Genomic DNA, 25,790 nt, shown 5'->3' on the forward strand with positions numbered 1-25,790 from the left:
CCTCCCCTAAAGAAGAGGCCAAAGGGATAATCAGAGGTATTCTATTGTGTTAACTAGGTCTAAAAGCGCGCAGGGCTTCCCAGGAAGGACACCCAAATACATACGTATATCTTGCTCAGTTAGTTGGTAAGTGAACTAATGTAAATGTTCATAATATTGAAGATAAAACTTATTAATCTCAGTTGCATGCCACTGACTGTGGAAAATTTTTGAATCATAATAAAATCAGTGTAGTATGTTCTGTTTATTAGCCTAGGGTTGTTATTTACATGAGTTTGCTCCACTCTTTGAGAAACATTTCTCTGGTCCTTCGAAATCGAAAATGCACGCTGGGATCAGGCGCGGATCCAGGAATGTTATGGGGAGGGGGGGGGAGGCGAACCGATAACCAGTTTTTATGTTGGGGAGTTACGCATACAATAAATATATGCAATAATTAAGTACATAAAGGAATCACTACTAGCCCCCCTCCCCAAAAGCGTTATCTCTATTTACAAAATTTAGGTTAACCCCCGAAATGCTTATCCTGGATCCGCCACTGTATTGTTATGTCATATAGTAATTTGGGTCCATTCTGAGTACCTATGACTTTGCTTCTTTTAAGTATTTATTTGAAGTACTTGTTGAGGAGGTCGGGGGAGGTTGGCTTAGGGGCGTGGCTTCTGAGTCACAAGATATGCTGATTGGCAGAGAACAATCTTGAACGACCGGTATTGTAGAAGTTCAGTCAGACACAGACTGCGATTTAGTAGGTCGGAGTAAATCAGTGACAAAGCGACGAAGAAAAACGAATTTTAAATGAAGTGGCCATTTGTTAAAAATCTTAGTGTGTCTGTGAGCGAGAGCAACGAATTAGGGATTGTGACCAATTTGAGTATGGAAATCGGAAAAGTACGATTCAATGAATGAAGCACGGTGTTATCAGTGAAATTAATGAACTACTGTTATTGGAACTTGAGCCTGTATAGCGGTGGTCCTTAACTGATTATCTCGAAAAAAAAATCTCGTACCCCCATTCAATATAAATAGAACGCAAACATGAAAAGGATTAGTGATATAAATCTTGCTGAGAAATGATTAGATATATCCAATTACCGAACAAAGGTTTTTTCAGATTAGAAATGTCAATTAGTAGGATACAATGAATGCACATTATACTTTCTCATGGTAAATATACATCATGTCTCGTACCCCCAGGATTAAGGTTTTGTACCCCATGGTTATGAACCACTACTGTATGGACTGAGGTCGGCGGTTTTTAACAATATATACTGGATATTTCTGTGAGCCGAAAAATGCGCTAAACTGTTTCAAATTAAAATCCGAGTCGATTTTGCTTCCTGGTACCATCAACCAGGTAGCGTGGCCACCCAATACTGTGGCTATTTTGAATTGTCCGTTTCAACCTTACAGGTAAATGAAGTTTGTATTTTCATTTTTTAAAGTTAGCCTATTTTTGAAAGTGTGGTGTGTGAATATTATTTGGAGCCTACGCATAAGCGAACTCCATAGAAAGTTGACATGTTTTTCATGATTGTGTTATTAGTTTTTGTTGGCGTCTGGCAAGTTTTCATCAACATTTGTTACTTTAAATATTTTGTCATAGACAAATAGTAATGCTATAACTACTTATGTGTACATCATAGTGCATACAAATGGAATAGCTGTAGTGTTGCTTACCATTTATGATGAAATTAATAAATGCAGCAAGCATTGTCAGTGAAACTTATCAACATCAAAATTCTCATGGAAATAATTGCTTCGCTATTCGAATGTGGTCTTTCAGGTACGGAAAATTTTCGGTTAGGGCGCATAAAACAATTTAGTTGATCAAATTTAGTCCTTGCTGTCTGGAAGGGCGTTTATTTTATTTTATCTATTTACAAAGGATTACAAAGACGGAGCATGCCGACAGGAGACCTTTTGATCCATATCTAGGTCGGATGCGAAAAAAAATATTAATAATAAAATAATAATTAAAAACTATAATAATGTAAATAACAAATAAAACACATAAATAAATGCATAGGTATAGTTAAATAATAAACAAACAGGTAAATAGTAAATAATAATAAATTGACATATAACTAATAATAAATGAAAATCAGACAGACAAATGATAACAAAACAAAAACAAATAATATAAGATAAATTATAATCATTACAGCATCTTACTTAGGTATTTATCTAAGATGCTATAATGATTATTTTATTATTATTATTGATTATTTATTCTATTATTTGTTTATTTTATTATCATTTATTTATTTCATTTTTATCTGTTTATTTATTTATTGTCAAAATATGTGGACGAAACATGCAAACTCATCCCAACTTGAACTTCGAAAAATTATCGCATGAGAATTCGGAAAGAGACGTTAGCGATTATGGTCTAACTCGCACCACCACAGTAGATTCTCACGACACCCTTATTGGTTGATAGCCTCAAGATAAATATACATGTATGTATATATATATGTGTATATATATATATGTATATATATATATATATATATATATATATATATACATACATACATACAGTTTTCTACCATCAACAAAAAACTAGGCCGGGCCGCCACATTGCAATGACGGATCGAAGCATAGACGCCGTGGAGAGGTAAGGCCTATAGACCTAGCCTACTATAATACATCGAAATTCATACACTACATCAGCCTTAAATGCTGTCTTCGTTTAGCTAAACAAATTATATATATATATATATATATATATACACACACACACACACGTGTGTGTATGTACAGAATGGGTAATGTATACTTCAATGCAGTACTTTTAAGTGCGGTTGAGAGATAAAAGTATATGGGTGTGGGACGGGGCCTAGTCGCGCCTTATTCAGTTCGCCATCTCGGCCCAACAACCTTTCGGTTTTCCGTCGATGCTTTCGGCCACGGTTGTCTTCCAGAAATTGTCTCCAGAGTACATCAAGATGATCTGCAAGTCCCACCATCGCATCAGGATCGCCCTTTTCGCAGCCTTCGGAGCAACGTTCGGACTCTTCATCGTTGGACAAGGCCACTTCTGGATGGAGACCTCCCCCGGAATCGTGATTCTGTTGGCTCAGCTCCTGGTTCTCTCCAGCGGATTCCTCGGCTTCTGCATCGCGAGGAACCCCGGCCGAGGTCCCTGGAGATACGATCCAGAGAGAGCAGAAAAAGAGCTCGAGCCCGTGGGAGGGTTCTGCCCTGTCTGCCGCTACCAGCAGGGTCCCCGTGACCGGCACTCTTCGACCGGCACTGCGAAGAGTGCCGAGTCTGTATTCAGGAGAAAGACCACCACTGTTACCTACTGGGCATTTGCGTCGGGGGCCGCAATTACCCCCAGTTCTTCGGCATGCTCTGGTTCGCCACACTCTTGTACGGCGCCAGCTGCATCGCCACCGTGGTCAACCTCGCCATGACGGGGGGCGAGGGAGGAGTGTGGTCCCAGGTGGTTCTCCTCGTCGTGTCGGCCGTACCTGGAAGCCTCCTGGGTAGCCTGACGTGGAGCCACACGATCCACTTCTTCAGGAATGACCGTGAGCCCTGTGTGAGTCGTTTCCACAGGAAGGTCCTCTCGGAGCCAATTCCCGACTTTCATAGTCTCCTCATCGTACGGAGGAAGACAGAGGACAAGAAGGAAAGAGAAAAGGAAGGAGGCAACGATCTAGAGCAAGTTGTGGTCGTCACCATGGAGTGAAGTCCCTCCAAATCCTCCAGTTCCAGTATATAAATCAATATAAGATGATGTTTCGCCCGGGAAAAGGAGAAAAATTGTAAAACAAAAAATCTCCTGAAAAGTAAATGGAAAGACTTGGTAAAAAGAGAAAAAATTTTGAAGTCTTGAAACATGTCGCTGCTAAGTGATGTCTCGACTGGAAAAAGACAAAAATTGTAAAATAAAAAAATCTGAGAAGTAGAAAGACTTGTTAAAAAGAGGAACACTGTTGAAGTCAAGAAAGTTTGACATATCGCTGCTAAATGAAAATGATGTTCACATTTGAAGAAACTGCGAAGGCATTTCGCTTACTGGCCAATCAGAATCAGGTCCTCCAGTTCCACCATAGACTCAGCATAAAGTGCTCCAAACGGCAAGAAGATCCTGACAAACCAATAGAATATTTGGTGTCCTCGACACCCACGCACATACGTGTGTGTGTATGTGTATTCACTAGGGCCTTCTTTCACGTACTGGACTTTTATCCCCCTTCTATAAAAAAAGGACATAAATATTTCACAGTAATTATTGAACTAAAAAGAAAATATATTTTTTGTATGTGTATATGAGTCCATGATTTTGTCAGCATGGGTGTTTTCACCCCTCAATCATTATCTCAAAGAAAAAAAAGAGGATTCTTTATACGGATGAGAGACTTGAGAACTGGCGAAGGTGATGGGGATAAAGCTAAATAATGTAGAGAGGAGAATGGAGAGATCAGTGATGGGAATAACGCTGAGAGACCGAAAGAGAGCAAGCTGGGTGAGAGCAGACTAGAGTGAAAGATATTGTGGAGGCGGTAAAAGAGAACAAGTGGAAATGGGGAAAGTAAGTTTACGTGAACGACTGATGAGAGATGGGCCAAGTGTGTTATTGTGTGGACGCCCAGAAAGGTCAACTAAACTTTTATCTTCCTGCTGAGCTTTTATACAGTGAGGCATCGACGTTCACTTCACAATATCTGTTTCTCCCTGATGGGGAGGTTCTCAGGAGACAGAAGTCGACCTACGCCGTCCACCACAAGAAGTTATGCAAACTGTAGGATGGACATGAACGGAAGTCCTTCGGTTTACAGCTTTTTCCCTTTACAATGACATAACAATCAAAATAATATGTAAAATAGAACCAGACATATAGCTTATTAAAGGACAAAAACATTGATTTTTCAGGAGAGACAGTTAAACTGGGAGGCTGGATACTGTGGATAGGCGGCATGCTTCTACCTCTAACTTTGATAACGTACTGATATCTATAAAATTCAATATCATGTGTTTACTGTTTAGAATCGTAGCTTGCTTCCGATTGGTGGGAAGAGTTGCCAGATATCTCCATAAACACAATATCGTAAACAAAATAGAACTGGCTATCGAAATTTTTACTTTATTTCAATATACAGAATATGCAATGGGGTTGTGACTACACACCATAGTAGGATGAAATTTGTTTAAAGATTTAAGTCATAAAGGCGACTACTACCTCACGAGTCTTTTACCGGTAATTCCGGTAACGGCATTGTTGTTTACCGGTAATTCCGGTACTGAGATTAGCGGTATTTGCCCAGCACTAACTCCCAGCATCCCCTTGCAATTCTTTCTTCTCACATTCTTTCTGGATGTTCCCTCCATCTTAACAGGACAACATCTATTTTGCATAGCATGGAACATACGCCAATGCTTTTCCTTACATCTTCGTTCTTTAGTTTATCTCTCCTCGTCTTCCCAATTATGGATCTCAATCAGAGGTCTCATTTCTTTTATATTTCCGTTTTCCATTTCTATATCTAATTTCTTTTTATTTTCTATTTTCCATTTCGAAATCCAATTTATATTTATTTTCTATTTCCATTTTATACATCCATTTTCTATTTGTATTCCTACTTTCTTGTCCAGAAATCCCTGGACAGTGGAAGGAGGGGGTGGTTGAGGACTGTGAGAAGGGGATGACTGCAGCTGGGAACAAAGTCCAGGAAATTTGGAACGCCGGCTGGGACCACGCTCGTTCCCTTCAATCCCAGCCAGGCGTTGGGGGGGGGGGGGGGGGGGGGGGGCAACTCCCCGAGTATGGTACACGTTCATAATCAGTCAGTATTTGAATGTGATGGGGTATGTCGTTTTCGTCAAACATTCGATTCATTTGTGAAGGCAGCCGCTTAGGTTTTTCTGTTTGTATCTGCTTGTAGAATTTGAAGGTGTCAGCTTTTCATTTGGCGTCAAAGTCTTGGGGTTAAAATATCGTCGTGTCTCAAGTATCGGTAATCGGTTCCCCCCACCCCCCATAACATTCCTGGATCCGCGCCTGATCCCAGCGTGTATTTTCGATTTCGAAGGACCAGAGAAATGTTTCTCATGTAAATAACAACCCTAGGCTAGTAAACATAACATACTACACTGATTTTATTATGATTCAATTTTTTTTCCACAATCAGGGGCATACAACTGAGACTACAGTTGTTACAGTTTAACATTATTTTGTTGTTCCTTTGCTTAATGCAATGTTCCTTTTGGATGGTGCTCAAATATTTGGACTCAATGTTCCTATGTGTACAAACATTTCAGTAATATTAGCAAAAATATAACAATGTTTATGTGTCATATGTGTACTGACTGGTATTACAGATGTGGGAAATATTTAAAAATACGCTCACTAAGATGATTCAAACTTACATTCCTTTTAAGGACAGACGTCCCCCAAATCAGGCTCGACAAAGAAACTGAAAAAAGTATTGCTAAAAAGAGACAGGCTTATAAGAAATATAAGTGCTCGGGTGCATCTAATGACTATGAAAGTTATGTATCAATACAGAGAGATTTAAAAAAGACAATAAGAAAAAGAAAACGACAATACGAAATGAACATGGCTGATAAATCCAAAGAGAATCCCAAAGAATTCTATAGTTACATTAGAGATAAAAAGGTTGTTAGGAATCACATTGGTCCACTATTATCTGCTGACGGTCAACTTGAATATTCAAATGAAGGAATGTGTAATATCTTAAACAATTATTTTAGCTCGGTATTCGTAAACGAAACACCTCAAGGTGAATTCCAAACTGAAACCTGTGAAAAGTCTGGGGTAAACTTACTACGGTAAATATAACAAAAGAAAAAATTAAAAGGTGTATAGACAAACTCAAAGTTAATAAAACACCAGGGCCTGACGGTTGGCATCCAAGAATCTTAAAGGAAATGAAAAATGAGATTGTTGTTCCATTAGAAATTATTTTCAAGAAATCCATCATATCCGGAGATGTCCCAAGAGAATGGAAGCTAGCTAACGTTACACCCATATTCAAAAAAGGTGACAAAAAGAAACCAAATAACTATAGGCCTATAAGTTTGACTTCAATCGTAGGAAAAATAATGGAAACTATTATCAGAGATGCTATCGAACATCATTTAGAAAGTAACCGTTTGATAAATGATAGCCAGCATGGTTTCAGACGGAAACGTTCTTGCGTGACTAACTTACTCGAATTCTACAACAGTTATCTCGAAATATGACAGACAAAAGAAACAATATAGATTTATATCTAGACTTTGTAAAAGCTTTTGATACCATCCCCCACGATTGACTACTTACTAAATTAGCTTCACACGGAATAAATGGTACCCTATTAAAGTTGGACTAGTAATTGGTTGAATGGTCGAAAACAGAGAGTTGTTTTAAATGGAAAAACTTATGGAAGGAAAAGTGTTGCAAGTTGAGAACCACAGGGTTCCGTTCTTGGGCCACTTCTATTCATAGTATATATAAATGATATAGACTACGGACTAAATATACTGTCTCCAAATTTGCTAATGATACAAGACTTTGCGGAATGGCAAATGATCACTCAAACCAATTAGATATTCAAGAAGATTTAGATAAATTACAGTAATGGTTTGAAAAGTGGCTAATGAAATTTAACACAAGTAAATGCAAGGTAATGCACATAGGTAAATATAGGAGTACGATTACAAGTTATTTGGAAATTCGTTAACAAAAGTGGATAATGAGAAAAGTCTCGGCGTAATTATCAGTAACGATCTCAAATCATCTAAGCAATGCATTTCGGCCTCTGAGAAAGCAAATAAGATTCTAGGACTGATTGCGCGATCTTTTGATTTCAAAAGTCCATCACTCATTAACAAGCTATATAAACCGTTAGTTCGTCCACATTTGGAATATGCTGTTTCCGTATGGTCACCGAATCTCATTAAAGACATTGACAGACTGGAAAAAGTACAACGGCGAGCCACAAAACTGATTCCAAATATCAAAAATAAATCATACGAAAATCGACTAAAACATATGAATCTGTTTCCCCTAAAAAAAGCGTAGACTCAGAGGTGACTTGATACAGGTCTTTAAAATTCTGAAGGGAATTGGCAACATCAAAAGTGACAATTTTTACATTGAATGAGAATCAGACAAGAAACAATGGTCTCAAACTGTCCGGAAATAGATTCAATTTGGAAGTAGGTAGAAACAACTTTGCCGTGTAGTTAATGAATGGAATAAACTTCCTGCACAGGTAGTGCAATGTAGTTCAGTTCGAAACTTTAAGAATCATTTAGATAAATACCTAAGATGCTGTAATGATTATAATTTATCTTATATTATTTGTTTTTGTTTTGTTATCATTTGTCTGTCTGATTTTCATTTATTATTAGTTATATGTCAATTTATTATTATTTACTATTTACCTGTTTGTTTATCATTTAACTATACCTATGCATTTATTTATTTTATTTGTTATTTACATTATCATAGTTTTTTATTTATTATTTTATTATTATTATGATTTTTTTTCGCATCAGACCTAGATATGGACCAGAAGGTCTCCTGTCGGCATGCTCCGCCTTTGTAATCCTTTGTAATTATGAGTGTCTCTGGTCTCCTCAACCCCGTATGTATGTTTGTCCGTGTGACTTAATGTAGAATAATAACCTGATGAGGACCACAATGGAAATAAGCGTTCATGTTTTTTGTGTTATCCTAGGCAATTTACATTTATTAATTCGAACCATGTGTTCTTGTCATTATTTGCACTTCATGTACATTGATTTATTGCCAAATAAAGTCTATCTATCTATCTATCTATCTAATATTATGAACATTTACAGTAATTCACTTACCAACTAACTGGGCAAGATATACATATGTATTTGGATGTCCTTCCTGGCTAGCCCTGAGCGCTTTTAGACCTAGATAACACAATAAAATACCTCTGATTATCCCTTTGGCCTCTTTTTAAGTAGGGGAGGTGTGTCGAGATGGACGGAGGGTCCCACGTCCATATACATAGTGCAACTGCTATTTATCCATGATATTGTTCGGGGATGGGTTCATTGTCACCGTCGTTAGTTTGGAGGGAATCAGAGCGTGCGCGCACATACACACACATATACAATGAATATATATATATATATATATATATATATATATATATATATATATATATTGTATATTATAATATATATATAATATATGTATATACACATACATACATACATACACACACACACACATATATATATATATATATATATATATATATATATATATGTACATATGTATATATATATATACACATATAAATTACGAAGGAATGTTCAATCAAACCTACAATGGGAAGTTAAAAGACGTGTTTACTTACACACATATGTATATATATATATAATATATATATATATATATATATATACACATATATAACGTGAAAACCGCAGTTGGAGCAAAAAAGACTGGAGACAGGGAATCTATATATTTCGATTGCAAACTACAATCATCTTCAGTAGTATCTACTGAAAAGGATTGCATTATATACACGTGTGTGTACAGAATGGGTAATACATGCTTATATGCAGTACTTGTGCGGTTGCGACGTAAACGTACATGGGTATAGGTGCACATTTTGAGAAGTCGTAGTGTGGAACGAAGCCTGGTCGCACCTTGTTCAGTTCGCCATCTCTGCCCAACAACTTTTCGGTTTTCCGTCGACGCTTTCGGCCACGGTTGTCTTCCAGAAATGGTCTCCAGAGTACAGCAAGATGATCTGCAAGTCCCACCATCGCATCAGGATCGCCCTCTTCGCAGCCTTCGGAGCAACGTTCGGACTCTTCATCGCGGGACAAGGACAATTCTGGATGGAGACCTCGCCCGGCATCGTCATCCTGTTGGCCCAGCTCCTGGTTCTCTCCAAAGGGTTCCTCGCCTTCTGAATCGCCAAAAACCCCGGCCGAGGTTCCTGGAGATACGATCCAGAGAGAGCAGAAAAAGAGCTCGAGCCCGTGGGAGGGTTCTGCCCTGTCTGCCGCTACCAGCAGGGTCCCCGCGACCGGCACTGCGAAGAGTGCCGAGTCTGTATTCAGGAGAAAGACCACCACTGTTACCTACTGGGCATTTGCGTCGGGGGCCGCAATTACTCCCAGTTCTTCGGCATGCTCTGGTTCGCCACCCTCTTGTACGGCGCCAGCTGCATCGCCACCGTGGTCAACCTCGCCATGACGGGGGGCGAGGGAGGAGTGTGGTCCCAGGTGGTTCTCCTCGTCGTGTCGGCCGTACCTGGAAGCCTCCTGGGTAGCCTGACGTGGAGCCACACGATCCACTTCTTCAGGAATGACCGTGAGCCCTGTGTGAGTCGTTTCCACAGGAAGGTCCTCTCGGAGCCAATTCCCGACTTTCATAGTCTCCTCATCGTACGGAGGAAGACAGAGGACAAGAAGGAAAGAGAAAAGGAAGGAGGCAACGATCTAGAGCAAGTTGTGGTCGTCACCATGGAGTGAAGTCCCTCCAAATCCTCCAGTTCCAGTATATAAATCAACATAAGATGATGTCTCCCCGGAAAAAGGAGAAAAATTGTAAAACAAAAAATCTCCTGAAAAGTAAATGGAAAGACTTGGTAAAAAGAGAAAAAATTTTGAAGTCTTGAAACATGTCGCTGCTAAGTGATGTCTCGACTGGAAAAAGACAAAAATTGTAAAATAAAAAAATTCCTGAGAAGTAGAAAGACTTGGTAAAAAGAGGAACACTGTTGAAGTCAAGAAAGTTTGACATATCGCTGCTAAATGAAAATGATGTTCACATTTGAAGAAACTGCGAAGGCATTTCGCTTACTGGCCAATCAGAATCAGGTCCTCCAGTTCCACCATAGACTCAGCATAAAGTGCTCCAAACGGCAAGAAGATCCTGACAAACCAATAGAATATTTGGTGTCCTCGACACCCACGCACATACGTGTGTGTGTATGTGTATTCACTAGGGCCTTCTTTCACGTACTGGACTTTTATCCCCCTTCTATAAAAAAGGACATCATTATTTCACAGTAATTATTGAACTAAAAAGAAAATATATTTTTTGTATGTGTATACGAGTCCTTGATTTTGTCAGCATGGGTGTTTTCACCACTCAATCATTATCTCAAAGAAAAAAAGAGGATTCTTTATACGGATGAGAGACTTGAGAACTGGCGAAGGTGATGGGGATAAAGCTAAATAATGTAGAGAGGAGAATGGAGAGATCAGTGATGGGAATAACGCTGAGAGACCGAAAGAGAGCAAGCCGGGTGAGAGCAGACTAGAGTGAAGGATATTGTGGAGGCGGTAAAAGAGAAGAAGTGGAAATGGGGGAAAGTAAGTTTACGTGAACGACTGATGAGAGATGGGCCAAGTGTGTTATTGTGTGGACGCCCAGAAAGGTCAACTAAACTTTTATCTTCCTGCTGAGCTTTTACACAGTGAGGCATCGACGCGCACTTCACAATATCTGTTTCTCCCTGAAGGGGAGGTTCTCAGGAGACAGAAGTCGACCTACGCCGTCCACCACAAGAAGTTATGCAAACTGTAGGATGGACATGAACGGAAGTCCTTCGGTTTACAGCTTTTTCCCTTTACAATGACATAACAATCAAAATAATATGTAAAATAGAACCAGACATATAGCTTATTAAAGGACAAAAACATTGATTTTTCAGGAGAGACAGTTAAACTGGGAGGCTGGATACTGTGGATAGGCGGCATGCTTCTACCTCTAACTTTGATAACGTACTGATATCTATAAAATTCAATATCATGTGTTTACTGTTTAGAATCGTAGCTTGCTTCCGATTGGTGGGAGGAGTTGCCAGATATCTCCATAAACACAATATCGTAAACAAAATAGAACTGGCTATCGAAATTTTTACTTTATTTCAATATGCAATGGGGTTGTGACTACACACCATAGTAGGATGAAATTTGTTTAAAGACGACTACTACCTCACGAGTCTTTTACCGGTAATTCCGGTAACGGCATTGTTGTTTACCGGTAATTCCGGTACTGAGATTAGCGGTATTTGCCCAGCACTAACTCCCAGCATCCCCTTGCAATTCTTTCTTCTCACATTCTTTCTGGATGTCCCCTCCATCTTAACTAGACAACATCTATTTTGCATAGCATGGAACATACGCCAATGCTTTTCCTTACATCTTCGTTCTTTAGTTTATCTCTCCTCGTCTTCCCAATTATGGATCTCGATCAGAGGTCTCATTTCTTTTATATTTCCGTTTTGCATTTCTATATCTAATTTCTTTTTATTTTCTATTTTCCATTTCGAAATCCAATTTATATTTATTTTCTATTTCCATTTTATACATCCATTTTCTATTTCTATTCCTGCTTTCTTGTCCAGAAATCCCTGGACAGTGGAAGGAGGGGGTGGTTGAGGACCGTGAGAAAGGGATAGCTGCAGCTGGGAATAAAGTCCAGGAAATTTGGAACGCCGGCTGGGACCACGCTCGTTCCCTTCAATCCCAGCCAGGCGTTGGGGGGGGGGGGGGGGGGGGGGGCAACGCCCCGAGTATGGTACACGTTCATAATCAGTCAGTATTTGAATGTGATGGGGTATGTTGTTTTCGTCAAACATTTGATTCATTCGTGAAGGCAGCCGCTTAGGTTTTTCTATTTGTATCTGTTTGAAGAATTTGAAGGTGTCAACTTTTCATTTGGCGTCATAGATTAGTCTTGGGGTTAAAATATCGGCGTGTTTCAAGTATCGGTTATCGGTTCGCCCCCCCCCCCCCAAATAACATTCTTGGATCCGCGCCTGATCCCAGCGTGTATTTTCGATTTCGAAGGACCAGAGAAATGTTTCTCATGTAAATAACAACCCTAGGCTAATAAACAGAACATAATACACTGATCTTATTATGATTCAATTTTTTTTCCACAATCAGGGGCATACAACTGAGACTACAGTTGTTACAGTTTAACATTATTTTGTTGTTCCTTTGCTTAATGCAATGTTCCTTTTGGATGGTGCTCAAATATTTGGACTCAATGTTCCTATGTGTACAAACATTTCAGTAATATTAGCAAAAATATAACAATGTTTATGTGTCATATGTGTACTGACTGGTATTACAGATGTGGGAAATATTTGAAAATACGCTCACTAAGATGATTCAAACTTACATTCCTTTTAAGGACAGACGTTCCCCAAATCAGGCTCGACAAAGAAACTGAAAAAAGTATTGCTAAAAAGAGACAGGCTTATAAGAAATATAAGTGCTCGGGTGCATCTAATGACTATGAAAGTTATGTATCAATACAGAGAGATTTAAAAAAGACAATAAGAAAAAGAAAACGACAATACGAAATGAACATCGCTGATAAATCCAAAGAGAATCCCAAAGAATTCTATAGTTACATTAGAGATAAAAAGGTTGTTAGGAATCACATTGGTCCACTATTATCTGCTGACGGTCAACTTCAATATTCAAATGAAGGAATGTGTAATATCTTAAACAATTATTTTAGCTCGGTATTCGTAAACGAAACACCTCAAGGTGAATTCCAAACTGAAACCTGTGAAAAGTCTGGGGTAAACTTACTACGGTAAATATAACAAAAGAAAAAATTAAAAGGTGTATAGACAAACTCAAAGTTAATAAAACACCAGGGCCTGACGGTTGGCATCCAAGAATCTTAAAGGAAATGAAAAATGAGATTGTTGTTCCATTAGAAATTATTTTCAAGAAATCCATCATATCCGGAGATGTCCCAAGAGAATGGAAGCTAGCTAACGTAACACCCAAATTCAAAAAAGGTGACAAAAAGAAACCAAATAACTATAGGCCTATAAGTTTGACTTCAATCGTAGGAAAAATAATGGAAACTATTATCAGAGATGCTATCGAACATCATTTAGAAAGTAACCGTTTGATAAATGATAGCCAGCATGGTTTCAGACGGAAACGTTCTTGCGTGACTAACTTACTCGAATTCTACAACAGTTATCTCGAATTATGACAAAAGAAACAATATAGATTTAGTATATCTAGACTTTGCAAAAGCTTTTGATACCATCCCACACGAAAGACTACTTACTAAATTAGCTTAACATGGGATAAGTGGTAGCCTATTAGGTTGGACTAGTAATTGGTTGAATGATCAAAATCAGAGTTTTTTTAAATAGAAAAACTTCTAGATGGAAAAATGTTACGAGTGGAGTTCCTCAAGGTTCCATTCTTGGGCTACTTCTTTTCATCGTATATATAAATGATATAGACCACGGACTAAAATATACTGTCTTCAAATTTGCTGATGATACAAAACTGTGCGGAATGGCAAATTAGATATTCCAGAAGATTTAGATAAATTACACCAATGGTCTGAAAAGTGGCTAAAGAAATTTAGCACACGTAAATGCAAGGTAATGCACATAGGTAAAAATAAGAGTACGATTACAAGTTATTTGGAAATTCGTTAACAAAAGTGGATAGTGAAAAAGATCTCGGCGTAATTATCAGTAACGACCTCAAGTCATCCAAGCAGTGTATTTCAGCCTCTGAGAAAGCAAATAAGATTCTAGGACTGATTGCGCGATCTTTTGATTTCAAAAGTCCATCACTCATTAACAAGCTATATAAACCGTTAGTTCGTCCACATTTGGAATATGCTGTTTCCGTATGGTCACCGAATCTCATTAAAGACATTGACAGACTGGAAAAAGTACAACGGCGAGCCACAAAACTGATTCCAAATATCAAAAATAAATCATACGAAAATCGACTAAAACATATGAATCTGTTTCCCCTAAAAAAAAGCGTAGACTCAGAGGTGACTTGATACAGGTCTTTAAAATTCTGAAGGGAATTGGCAACATCAAAAGTGACAATTTTTACATTGAATGAGAATCAGACAAGAAACAATGGTCTCAAACTGTCCGGAAATAGATTCAATTTGGAAGTAGGTAGAAACAACTTTGCCGTGTAGTTAATGAATGGAATAAACTTCCTGCACAGGTAGTGCAATGTAGTTCAGTTCGAAGCTTTAAGAATCATTTAGATAAATACCTAAGATGCTGTAATTATTATAATTTATCTTATATTATTTGTTTTTGTTTTGTTATCATTTGTCTGTCTGATTTTCATTTATTATTAGTTATATGTCAATTTATTATTATTTACTATTTACCTGTTTGTTTATCATTTAACTATACCTTTGTATTTATTTATTTTATTTGTTATTTACATTATCATAGTTTTTATTTATTATTTTATTATTAATATGATTTTTTTTATCGCATCCGACCTAGATATGGATCAAAAGGTCTCCTGTCGGCATGCTCCGCCTTTGTAATCCTTTGTAATTATGAGTGTCTCTGGTCTCCTCAACCCCCTATGTATGTTTGTCCGTGTGACTTAATGTAGAATAATAACCTGATGAGGACCACAATGGAAATAAGCGTTCATGCTTTTTGTGTTATCCTAGGCAATTTACATTTATTAATTCGAACTATGTGTTCTTGTCATTATTTGCACTTCATGTACATTGATTTATTGCCAGATAAAGTCTATCTATCTATCTATCTAATAAAATGAACATTTACAGTAATTCACTTACCAACTAACTGGGCAAGATATACATATGTATTTGGATGTCCTTCCTGGCTAGCCCTGAGCGCTTTTAGACCTATATAACACAATAAAATACTTCTGATTATCCCTTTGGCCTCTTTTTAAGTAGGGGAGGTGTGTTGAGATGGACGGAGGGTCCCACGTCCATATACATAGTGCAACTGCTATTTATCCATGATATTGTTCGGGGATGGGTTCATTGTCACCGTCGTTAGTTTGGAGGGAATCAGAGCGTGCGCGCACATACACACACATATACAATGAATATATATATATATTATATATATATATTATATATATATATATATTGTATATTATAATATATATATAATATATGTATATACACATACATACATACACACACACACACACATATATATATATATATATATATATATATATGTATGTATGTATATATATATATACACATATAAATTACGAAGGAATGTTCAATCAAACCTACAATGGGAAGTTAAAAGACGTGTTTACTTACACACATATGTATATATATATAATATATAATATATTTATATATATAAATATATATATATATATATACACATATATAACGTGAAAACCACAGTTGGAGCAAAAAAGACTGGAGACAGGGAATCTATATATTTCGATTGCAAACTACAATCATCTTCAGTAGTATCTACTGAAAAGGATTGCATTATATACACGTGTGTGTACAGAATGGGTAATACATGCTTATATGCAGTACTTGTGCGGTTGCGAGGTAAACGTACATGGGTATAGGTGCACATTTTGAGAAGCCGTAGTGTGGGACGAAGCCTGGTCGCACCTTGTTCAGTTCGCCATCTCTGCCCAACAACTTTTCGGTTTTCCGTCGACGCTTTCGGCCACGGTTGTCTTCCAGAAATGGTCTCCAGAGTACATCAAGATGATCTGCAAGTCCCACCATCGCATCAGGATCGCCCTTTTCGCAGGCTTCGGAGCAACGTTCGGACTCTCCATCGTTGGACAAGGCCACTTCTGGATGGAGACCTCCCCGGAATCGTGATTCTGTTGGCTCAGCTCCTGGTTCTCTCCAGCGGATTCCTCGGCTTCTGCATCGCGAGGAACCCCGGCCGAGGTCCCTGGAGATACGATCCAGAGAGAGCAGAAAAAGAGCTCGAGCCCGTGGGAGGGTTCTGCCCTGCGTGTCGCTACCAGCATGGTCCCCGAGACCTGCACTGCGAAGTGTGCCGTGTCTGTATTCAGGAGAAAGACCACCACTCTTACCTACTGAAGAAGTGGACCGTGTGGCTCCACGTCAGGCTACCCAGGAGGCTTCCAGGTACGGCCGACACGACGAGGAGAACCGCCTGGGACCACACTCCTCCCTCGCCCCCCGTCATGGCGAGGTTGACCACGGTGGCGATGCAGCTGGCGCCGTACAAGAGTGTGGCGAACCAGAGCATGCCGAAGAACTGGGAGTAATTGCGGCCCCCGACGCAAATGCCCAGTAGGTAACAGTGGTGGTCTTTCTCCTGAATACAGACTCGGCACTCTTCGCAGTGCCGGTCGCGGGGACCCTGCTGGTAGCGACACACAGGGCAGAACCCGCCCACGGGCTCGAGCTCTTTTTCTGCTCTCTCTGGATCGTATCTCCAGGGACCTCGGCCGGGGTTCCTCGCGATGCAGAAGCCGAGGAATCCGCTGGAGAGAACCAGGAGCTGAGCCAACAAAATCACGATTCCGGGAGAGGTCTCCATCCAGAAGTGGCCTTGTCCAACGATGAAGAGTCCGAACGTTGCTCCGAAGGCTGCGAAAAGGGCGATCCTGATGCGATGGTGGGACTTGCAGATCATCTTGCTGTACTCTGGAGACCATTTCTGGAAGACAACCGTGGCCGAAAGCGTCGACGGAAAACCGAAAAGTTGTTGGGCCGAGATGGCGAACTGAACAAGCTGCGACCAGGCTCCGTCCCACAATTCGACCTCGCAACCGCACTTAAAAGTACTGCATATAAGCATATATTACCCATTCTGTACACACACGTGTATATAATGCAATCCTTTTCAGTAGATACTACTGAAGAGGATTGTAGTTTGCAATCGAAATATATAGATTCCCTGTCTCCAGTCTTTTTTGCTCCAACTGTGGTTTTCACGTTATATATGTGTGTGTGTGTGTGTGTGTGTATATATATGTATATATATATATGTATATATATATACATATATGTGTGTAAGTAAATACTTAAAAGTAAACACGTCGTTTAACTTCCCATTGTAGGTTTGATTGAACATTCCTTCGTAATTTATATGTGTATATATATATATATATATATATATATATATATGTGTGTGTGTGTGTGTTTGTGTATGTATATGTACATATATATAATATATATATATATATATTCATTGTAAATTATATGTGTGTATGTGCGCGCACGCTCTGATTCCCTCCAAACTAACGACGGTGACAATGAATCCATCCCCGAACAATATCATGGATAAATAGCAGTTGCACTATGTATATGGACGTGGGACCCTCCGTCCATCTCGACACACCTCCCCTACTTAAAGAAGAGGCCAAAGGGATAATCAGAGGTATTTTATTGTGTTATCTAGGTCTAAAAGCGCGCAGGGCTTCCCAAGAAGGACATCCAAATACATACGTATATCTTGCTCAGTTAGTTGAAAAGTGAATTACTGTAAATGTTCATAATATTGAAGATAAAACTTACGAATCTCAGCTGCATGCCACTGATTGTGGAAATATTTTGAATCATAATAAGATCAGTGTAGTATGTTCTGTTTATTAGCCTAGGGTTGTTATTTACATGAGAAACATTTCTCTGGTCCTTCGAAATCGAAAATACACGCTGGGATCAGGCGCGGATCCAGGAATGTTATGGGGAGGGGGGGGGAGGCGAACCGATAACCGATACTTGAAACACGCCGATATTTTAACCCCAACACTATGACGCCAAATGAAAAGTTGACACCTTCAAATTCTACAAGCAGATACAAACAGAAAAACATACGCGGCTGCCTTCACAAATTAATCAAATGTTTGACGAAAACGACACACCCCATCACATTCAAATACTGACTGATTATGAACGTGTACCATACTCGGGGCGTTGGAGGGGGGGGCGCCCCCCCACCCCCCAACGCCTGGCTGGGATTGAAGGGAACGAGCGTGGTCCCAGCCGGCGTTCCAAATTTCCTGGACTTTGTTCCCAGCTGCAGCTTTCCCCTTCTCACGGTCCTCTACCACCCCCTCCTTGCACTGTCCAGGGATTTCTGGACAAGAAAGTAGGAATAGAAATAGAAAATGGATGTATAAAATGGAAATAGAAAATAAATATAAATTGGATTTCGAAATGGAAAATAGAAAATAAAAAGAAATTAGATATAGAAATGGAAATCAGAAATATAAAAGAAATGAGACCTCTGATCGAGATCCATAATTGGGAAGACGAGGAGAGATAAACTAAAGAACGAAGATGTAAGGAAAAGCATTGGCGTATGTTCCATGCTATGCAAAATAGATGTTGTCTAGTTAAGATGGAGGGGACATCCAGAAAGAATGTGAGAAGAAAGAATTGCAAGGGGATGCTGGGAGTGGATGCCGGACGGAAGAAGGCCACTAGGAAGACAGAGAAAAAGATGGAAAGAAAATATTGAAGAAACCCTCAGTACAGATGACTTGCCAAACATCGAGAGACTGAGTTGAGGAAGGAGCCTTGCATGATAGACCCAGATGGATAAACATGCTGGGACCACCGACAGGCGTAACGTACAGACAGGCGTAACCACTGACAGGCGTAACGTACTGGAAGCTGAAGCAAGAGGTAAGAAATATCATAATATGAAGTAGAAATATTAGATAGAAAGATAGAGTAGAAATTGAAAGTAGATATACAATGAAATAAAAGTATATATATGAAGTAGAAATCTAACCTAGAAACAAGATAAAATAGAAAACAGATAAACTACCCCTCCCCTTTGCCTTTTTGTTTACGTTTGACGTCACAACCCGTCAAAACATGAGCTAAACACGTTCAGATATTTGATGAACTCTGTTATTGTTTTTCATGTGCCTCCAACTTCAATTTGTGAGTCCAGTTGTGTAGTAGTAAGGTAGCTTAGTACAACCTTAGTGTGTTCGTTTATGGCATTTGCTACAGTAAGGGACCTCTGTGGAAATAACCCCATTATTGGTCTGTTATTCCTATCATGTTTATGTTATTATTATTATATTCTTACCTGTGACTCGGCCTATATTCTTTACATTTGTTGGTCATTAAATTTGTATTGATATTGGCTTGAATTGCATGTGAAATTATTTTATACTGATATAAAAAAAATCATGTCAGTTTCACTGTATAGTGTATTTGGCATTCTGAGATGTCATTTATCAAAATGTTTGCTAGTCTCACAGGTGCAAATCTTAGAAAGTCTCCAGATGTGTACATCTCAGTGATATATCAATAGAAAATTAAATATTGATCTTGCAAGTTATAATACATCAACATTAAATACATTTTTCTTGGAAATCAATAACATAAAAGGCTGTTAAAAATTATACACTAGCAACAATTCAAATGTCAGCAAGCTTCAAGACCCCATGTTTGTTTTTGTTGTTGAAAATGAACAAACAGAAGTCAAATAAATCGGTCTAGTCCAACCTAACTTAACCTAACATCCTATGGAGTATGACGAGACTGGACCCCATAAGAGTCTAGTGCACCCGAACAAACAAAAACAAACATGACATCTTGAAGCTTGCCGACATCCAAGTTTTCACTAGTATATCTCTTAGCAAGGTTTTCAGTTATTGATTTCTGCCAAGAAAAACTGATATGTTGATGTATTTTGATTTACAAAATATATGATTTTTTTTATTGATATCACCTACATGTGCACTTCTGGAGTAATACTCAAGTCTTACTAATGTCATTGGTTAGCTCTTGTTATGAGTATTTGAATTAAACCCCACATATAAATACTGCAAATTAATAGAATTAATAGTAACATGGTTTGAGAATAAAAAAACAAAGGGTAACAACCTCTTTAGATTTACCAAGAGTTAGAGGAGGTATATGGATACACTAGTCAACAGAATGTTTGAAGTCCAAGCTTTGCATTTGTCCATCCAACCCTATCTTTGAACAAGTGGTTAAGCTAATGAGATGAGTCCAACCTTGTCTTTGGAGTTGTTTATGTTTCTATCTGGAAGACAGGCCACGCCCACAAAAAAAAATAAACAAGACCATTCTCTCCCCATGTAGGATTGGTAATTACCTGTTTTAAGAAATTATTTTGTATCACATCTAAAAAAAATTATGCTTTCAGATTTCCCAATAAATTTTACTAGTCAATGTTTCTTTAGTTAAAATTTCCCATGATCACAACATTTTTGTATTCGGACATCTGCAAATTTGTTGAAACGGGCTCATTCTGTTCATGCTAAGGTTAGGAGATCTGTATAGGACTCCGGTACAGTAAGTCCTCGTTATACAGTACATATGCATTCCTGAGAACCTTACCGCAAATTGAAATTACCGTATACCAAACCCATTATAACATGTAATAATAGGATATGGCAGACGTACCTTCTCCCTGCTCTTTCCTGTTCAAAATATCTAGCGGATACAGTATCTGTGAATTTTTCTTACTGTAAATAGAATCGAGGATAGTGATTATCAAATACCGTGACTGAATTTACTGGATAAAGAATTACCATATAAGGAGGACTCACTGTAATAAGTTTCTCCTTCCTGCCCATAATCACCACCCAAATAGGTTCTTAATGAAATTGTTGACAATACATTTACTATGTTTTTTTTATGATAAGTTCTACTCCCCCCCCCCTTCTGCATGCCCTATCCTTGTAAAATAGTCTACATTCTTCTAAGAACATAAGAACAAAGGAGACTGCAAGAGACCATAAGGCCTGCACTAGGCCATTCCATGTCCATTACCACTTATCATCCACATCCATAAAGTTATCTAACCTTTTAAAACAACTGATAGTTTCAGTGCTCACTATATGATTACTAAGTCAATTCCTTTTGTCCATTCTATTGGTAAACCAATTAATCTGATAACCTTGTCTGCATTACCCTTGTTATAACCCTTGATTCACTTGAACACCTCAGTTAGATCACCCCACACTGTGTCTTTCCGGAGAGTGTAAATTAAGGTACCAGCCTGTCCTCGTAAGATTAATTTCTGAGCCCATGTATCGTTTTGGTCAGTCTCCTAAAAATTCTATCTCAGTTTCTGGAAGGAAATGTCTATCAGCCATATTGATCCAGATTTCATTAATAGCTATAGTATATAATCTCTGCATGCTTTACGCTCAATAAATAAATTTTATTCATTATGCTTCTACTGTTTGTATAGTAAACAGTGTTTCCTCCCTTCACCTGTTTCAATTGTCTAAACTATATTCCAATGTCCCCCACTCCCAATTAAAGAAAAAAAAAAAAAATGGAGATGCTTACTTCAAGTTAAAGGGATTCAGCAAGGAGCCAAAATCCTTTGGGTGACAAGCAATGTTCCCCCTAAGCTGTATACATCTGCACGCACACGTTTTAAATATTCCCACACAAGATTTTAAAGATGAAGTTGAATTTTTTATATTAAATCAATTTTATCATTTCTTAATAATGAATTCCATACAAAAAAGATGTGATTTTTGAGAATCTGTCAGTAACCTTTGAAATGCAAGTATAAAATTTTATAATTGCACATGAAGTTTTGAGATTGTGCTGTGTTTGGTAGTCAATGTGGTAACTTGTAAAGAAGGCAAATTTTGCACACAAACAAATTTCTCCACTTACAGCAAAAATCTAGAGGGAATGTTGGTGACCAGTGTACCCTGTCCCCTATAGATAGGTTTTTCTTGTAAAAGTGAATCTAATTGTCAATGAATGCCCATTCATTGGGCTTGGAATGATTTGCCAACCAACAAATCATTGCAATAGCCCTGGAATACGGCATGCTGTCAACTTTATGCCTCGGAAGGACTCCACACACAGTAAGGACCCCACCCTTACCCCTAATCTTGTCAAACACATCCTGGAACCACACAAACAATTCCTCACTAACTCTTCAATGTCATTCCCTTCTGTACTCAGGCAGACAATAGGTTTAGCACTTTCATCAATAATTCACACATCAATCCTATATCTAACATAGGAGTTTGATGGTAATCTTATATTTACATTTTTTCCTCAGGATGAAGGTAACTATCAACACTACTATGGAAGAGCTGTCTGTAGATTACATATGTTTGTCATATAATGAAGAGGATCTGGTGTGACTTATGCAGCTCAACACATGTTGACCCACACTGGAGAGAAGCCTTTTCCAACAGAATCTATGCAATGCAGCTTTCTCAAGTAAAAGTGATCTCAATTGTCATGTGGTGACTCACACTGCAGAAAAAACATTCCAGTATGACCTGTGTGATGCAGCCTCCTGATGAAAGAACGGTCTCTAATATCATGTGATGACTTGCACCAGAGAGAAACCATACCAGTGTAACATGTGGGATTCTGCTTTCTCATGAAAGAGTATTCTAACACATCATATGATGATCCATACTCATGATAGGCCTTTCTTATGATAGGATGATCTCAAATATCACATGACCCACACAGGAGTGATGCCTTTCCAATGTGACCAGTGCAATGTAGCTTTCACACGAAAGATTAGTCTCAAATATCACATGATGAACCACACAGGAGAGATGCCTTTCCAATGTGACCAGTGCAATGCAGCTTTCTCACGAAAGAGTGGTCTCAAATATCACATGATGACCCACACTGGGGAGAAGCCTTTCCAGTGTGACGTGTGTGATGCAGCTTTCTCACAAAAGAGTGATCTCAAACGTCACAGAACGACCCACATAAGAAAGAAAACTTTCCAGTGTGAACTGTGCGACTCTACTTTCTCACAAAAGGGTGATCTCAATCGTCATGTGATGACCCACACTGGTGAAAAGCCATTCCAGTGTCACTTGTGTGTTGCATCTTTTTCACAAAAGATTAACCTCAAATATCATATCATGAACCACAGTGGAGAGAAGCCATTTCAGTGTGCCCTGTGTGATGCAGCTTTCTCACAAAAGCCTAATTTCCAACAGCACGTGATGACCCACACAGGAGAGAAGCCTTTCAAGTGTGACCTGTGCGATTCCGTTTTTTCACGAAAGAGTCACCTCAAATACCACATGATGTCCCACACAGGAGAGAAGCCTTTCCAGTGTGGCCTCTGTAATGAAGCGTTCTCACAAAAGAGTAATCTCAAACGTCACGTGATGGTCCACACAGGAGAGAAGCCTTACCCGTGTGACCTGTGTGATTCTGCTTTCGCACAAAAGGATGCTCTCAAATATCATATGAAGACCCACACGGGAGAGAAGCCTTTCCAGTGTAACCTGTGCAATTCTGCTTTCTCGCTAAAGGCTGCTCTCAAACGTCACGTGATGACCCACACTGGAGAAAAGCCATTCCAGTGTGACCTGTGCAATGCAGCTTTCTCACAAAAGGGTAGTCTCAAACGTCACATGACGACCCACACCAGAGAGAAGCCTTTCCAGTGTGACCAGTGTGATTCCACTTTCTCACAAAAGAATGATCTCACACAGCATATGGTGACCCACACAGTTGAAAAGCCTTTCCAATGTGACCTGTGCCATTCTGCTTTCTCAGAAGAGGCTGCTCTTAAACATCATATAAATATCCATTCTTGTGAGAGCCCTTGTGATGACCCATAGAAAAAAAAATAGAATAGAAAACCTACATTTCTGCCCTTATGTCTGCATTGTTTACATGTAACATAGCCTGTCCAGCATTGAGATGTACTCTTTCAGGTGTTATGAGGAGCTGAGTTATAGTTTTCATGGCAGTGTTTTTTTACAGGCCAAATACACATGCCTCCTACTTGAATTTGCAAGTGCAGTGATGTAGTAGTAGGATAGCTTAGTGCATGAATGGTGCATTGACATTTGCTACACTTCAATGCCTGTTTTCCAGTATATGTGGCATTCTGAACAGGGGTAAATATGTGGTTAAAAAGATTTTTGCCCAACTCAGAGTTGCAATTCTTACCTACATCATAGGCTAGTTCTTATGTGTGGGGTATTGCTAATTAAGAGAATGTCTGTAGAATCGAGAGGCGAAAATCTTTATATTTACCAAGATTTAAGTGAAGTTGGATCTGGTCTCCCAGTTGCAATTCTTACTTGTATCATTGGCTAGCTCTCATCATTGAGTATTTTGAATCTCATATGCAAATACCACAAATTAAAAGTAATGGTAGTGATTTTTAGAAAATTGAGATGGGCGAGTATTGTAGTATACACTTTGAAAATATTTGCCAGTCTCACATCTGCAAATCTTACTTATATCATTGACTAGCTCTCATCATTTTGAGTATTTTGAACTCCATGTATAATTATCACAAATTTATATTAACATCAGTAGTGATTAAAAAAAAAAAAATAAAAAGATTGACTGGCAAATGTGTTTATATTTACCAACATGTGTATCCCATTCATTTATATTCTTATTGTGGGGTGGGCTTGTCTTCCTTGGTAAGAAAATAATTTTTTTAAGAAGTTCACTGCCTAATCACTGTGCACTGATGATATTCTTGCAAGCAAAAACTTTCTTTAAAGACTTAAAAAAAAGTTAATCCCCAAATTTGTCCAGAATTTATAGTCTCCTTTTGAATTGTACTACAATAGAAGCCTGATTTAATGAATCCCTAATTAGCAGCCCAATTAACAGAAATTCAAAATCAATAGCAAAATATCCTGGAAAGCTCGAATTAGTGAACATAATTCTGTTAAATCAAGCATATTCCATTATTTAGTGGCAAAACCAATAATGGGTGCTTGGCCTTCAAGCCAAAAATTTCATAAATCAATCAAAACCAATAATGGAAGAGCATTAAGGCCATGGATGGTAATTGGTGAAGACTCTATATAAAGGAAAATTCTTTCATATAGGGCATCAATAACAAACACCTTATTTTTGTGGAAAATTGGATTCAGTGAACAGTCCCTTGGCTGAATTAGGTTGCTTCTACTGAGTGTACTCTTGGGCTCTACAACAGTATTGGGAAGACTGTTCCACTCATCAACTAACCTCATCTGGATAAGACTGTCACAGTCTAGTTCTACATTTTTGTTTAAAAATCATCCTACTGTTGCCCAGT

General features: G+C 38.6%; 1 protein-coding gene across 3 annotated transcripts in view; it reads left to right on the top strand.

Moving 5' to 3' along the window:
• Positions 1-25,211, top strand: part of LOC143041430 (uncharacterized) — a 74,972-nt gene extending 49,761 nt beyond the window's left edge. Inside the window, exons 1-2 of one of the 3 annotated variants that reach the window (XM_076213291.1) lie at positions 19,048-19,408; positions 22,803-25,211. In XM_076213291.1, coding sequence (XP_076069406.1) covers positions 23,215-24,345 — 1,131 coding nt within the window. In that variant the 5' untranslated portion in view covers positions 19,048-19,408; positions 22,803-23,214 and the 3' untranslated portion in view covers positions 24,346-25,211. Of the gene's footprint in view, positions 1-19,047; positions 19,409-19,557; positions 19,673-22,802 lie in introns of those variants that run through there. The other 2 variants (XM_076213290.1, XM_076213292.1) reach the window with 2 other exon arrangements.
• Positions 25,212-25,790: the final 579 nt, after the last annotated feature.

Source organism: Oratosquilla oratoria, chromosome 31 (genome assembly GCF_046742065.1).
Source record: "Oratosquilla oratoria isolate Oo_2021 chromosome 31, ASM4674206v1, whole genome shotgun sequence".
Lineage (NCBI taxonomy): Eukaryota > Metazoa > Arthropoda > Malacostraca > Stomatopoda > Squillidae > Oratosquilla > Oratosquilla oratoria.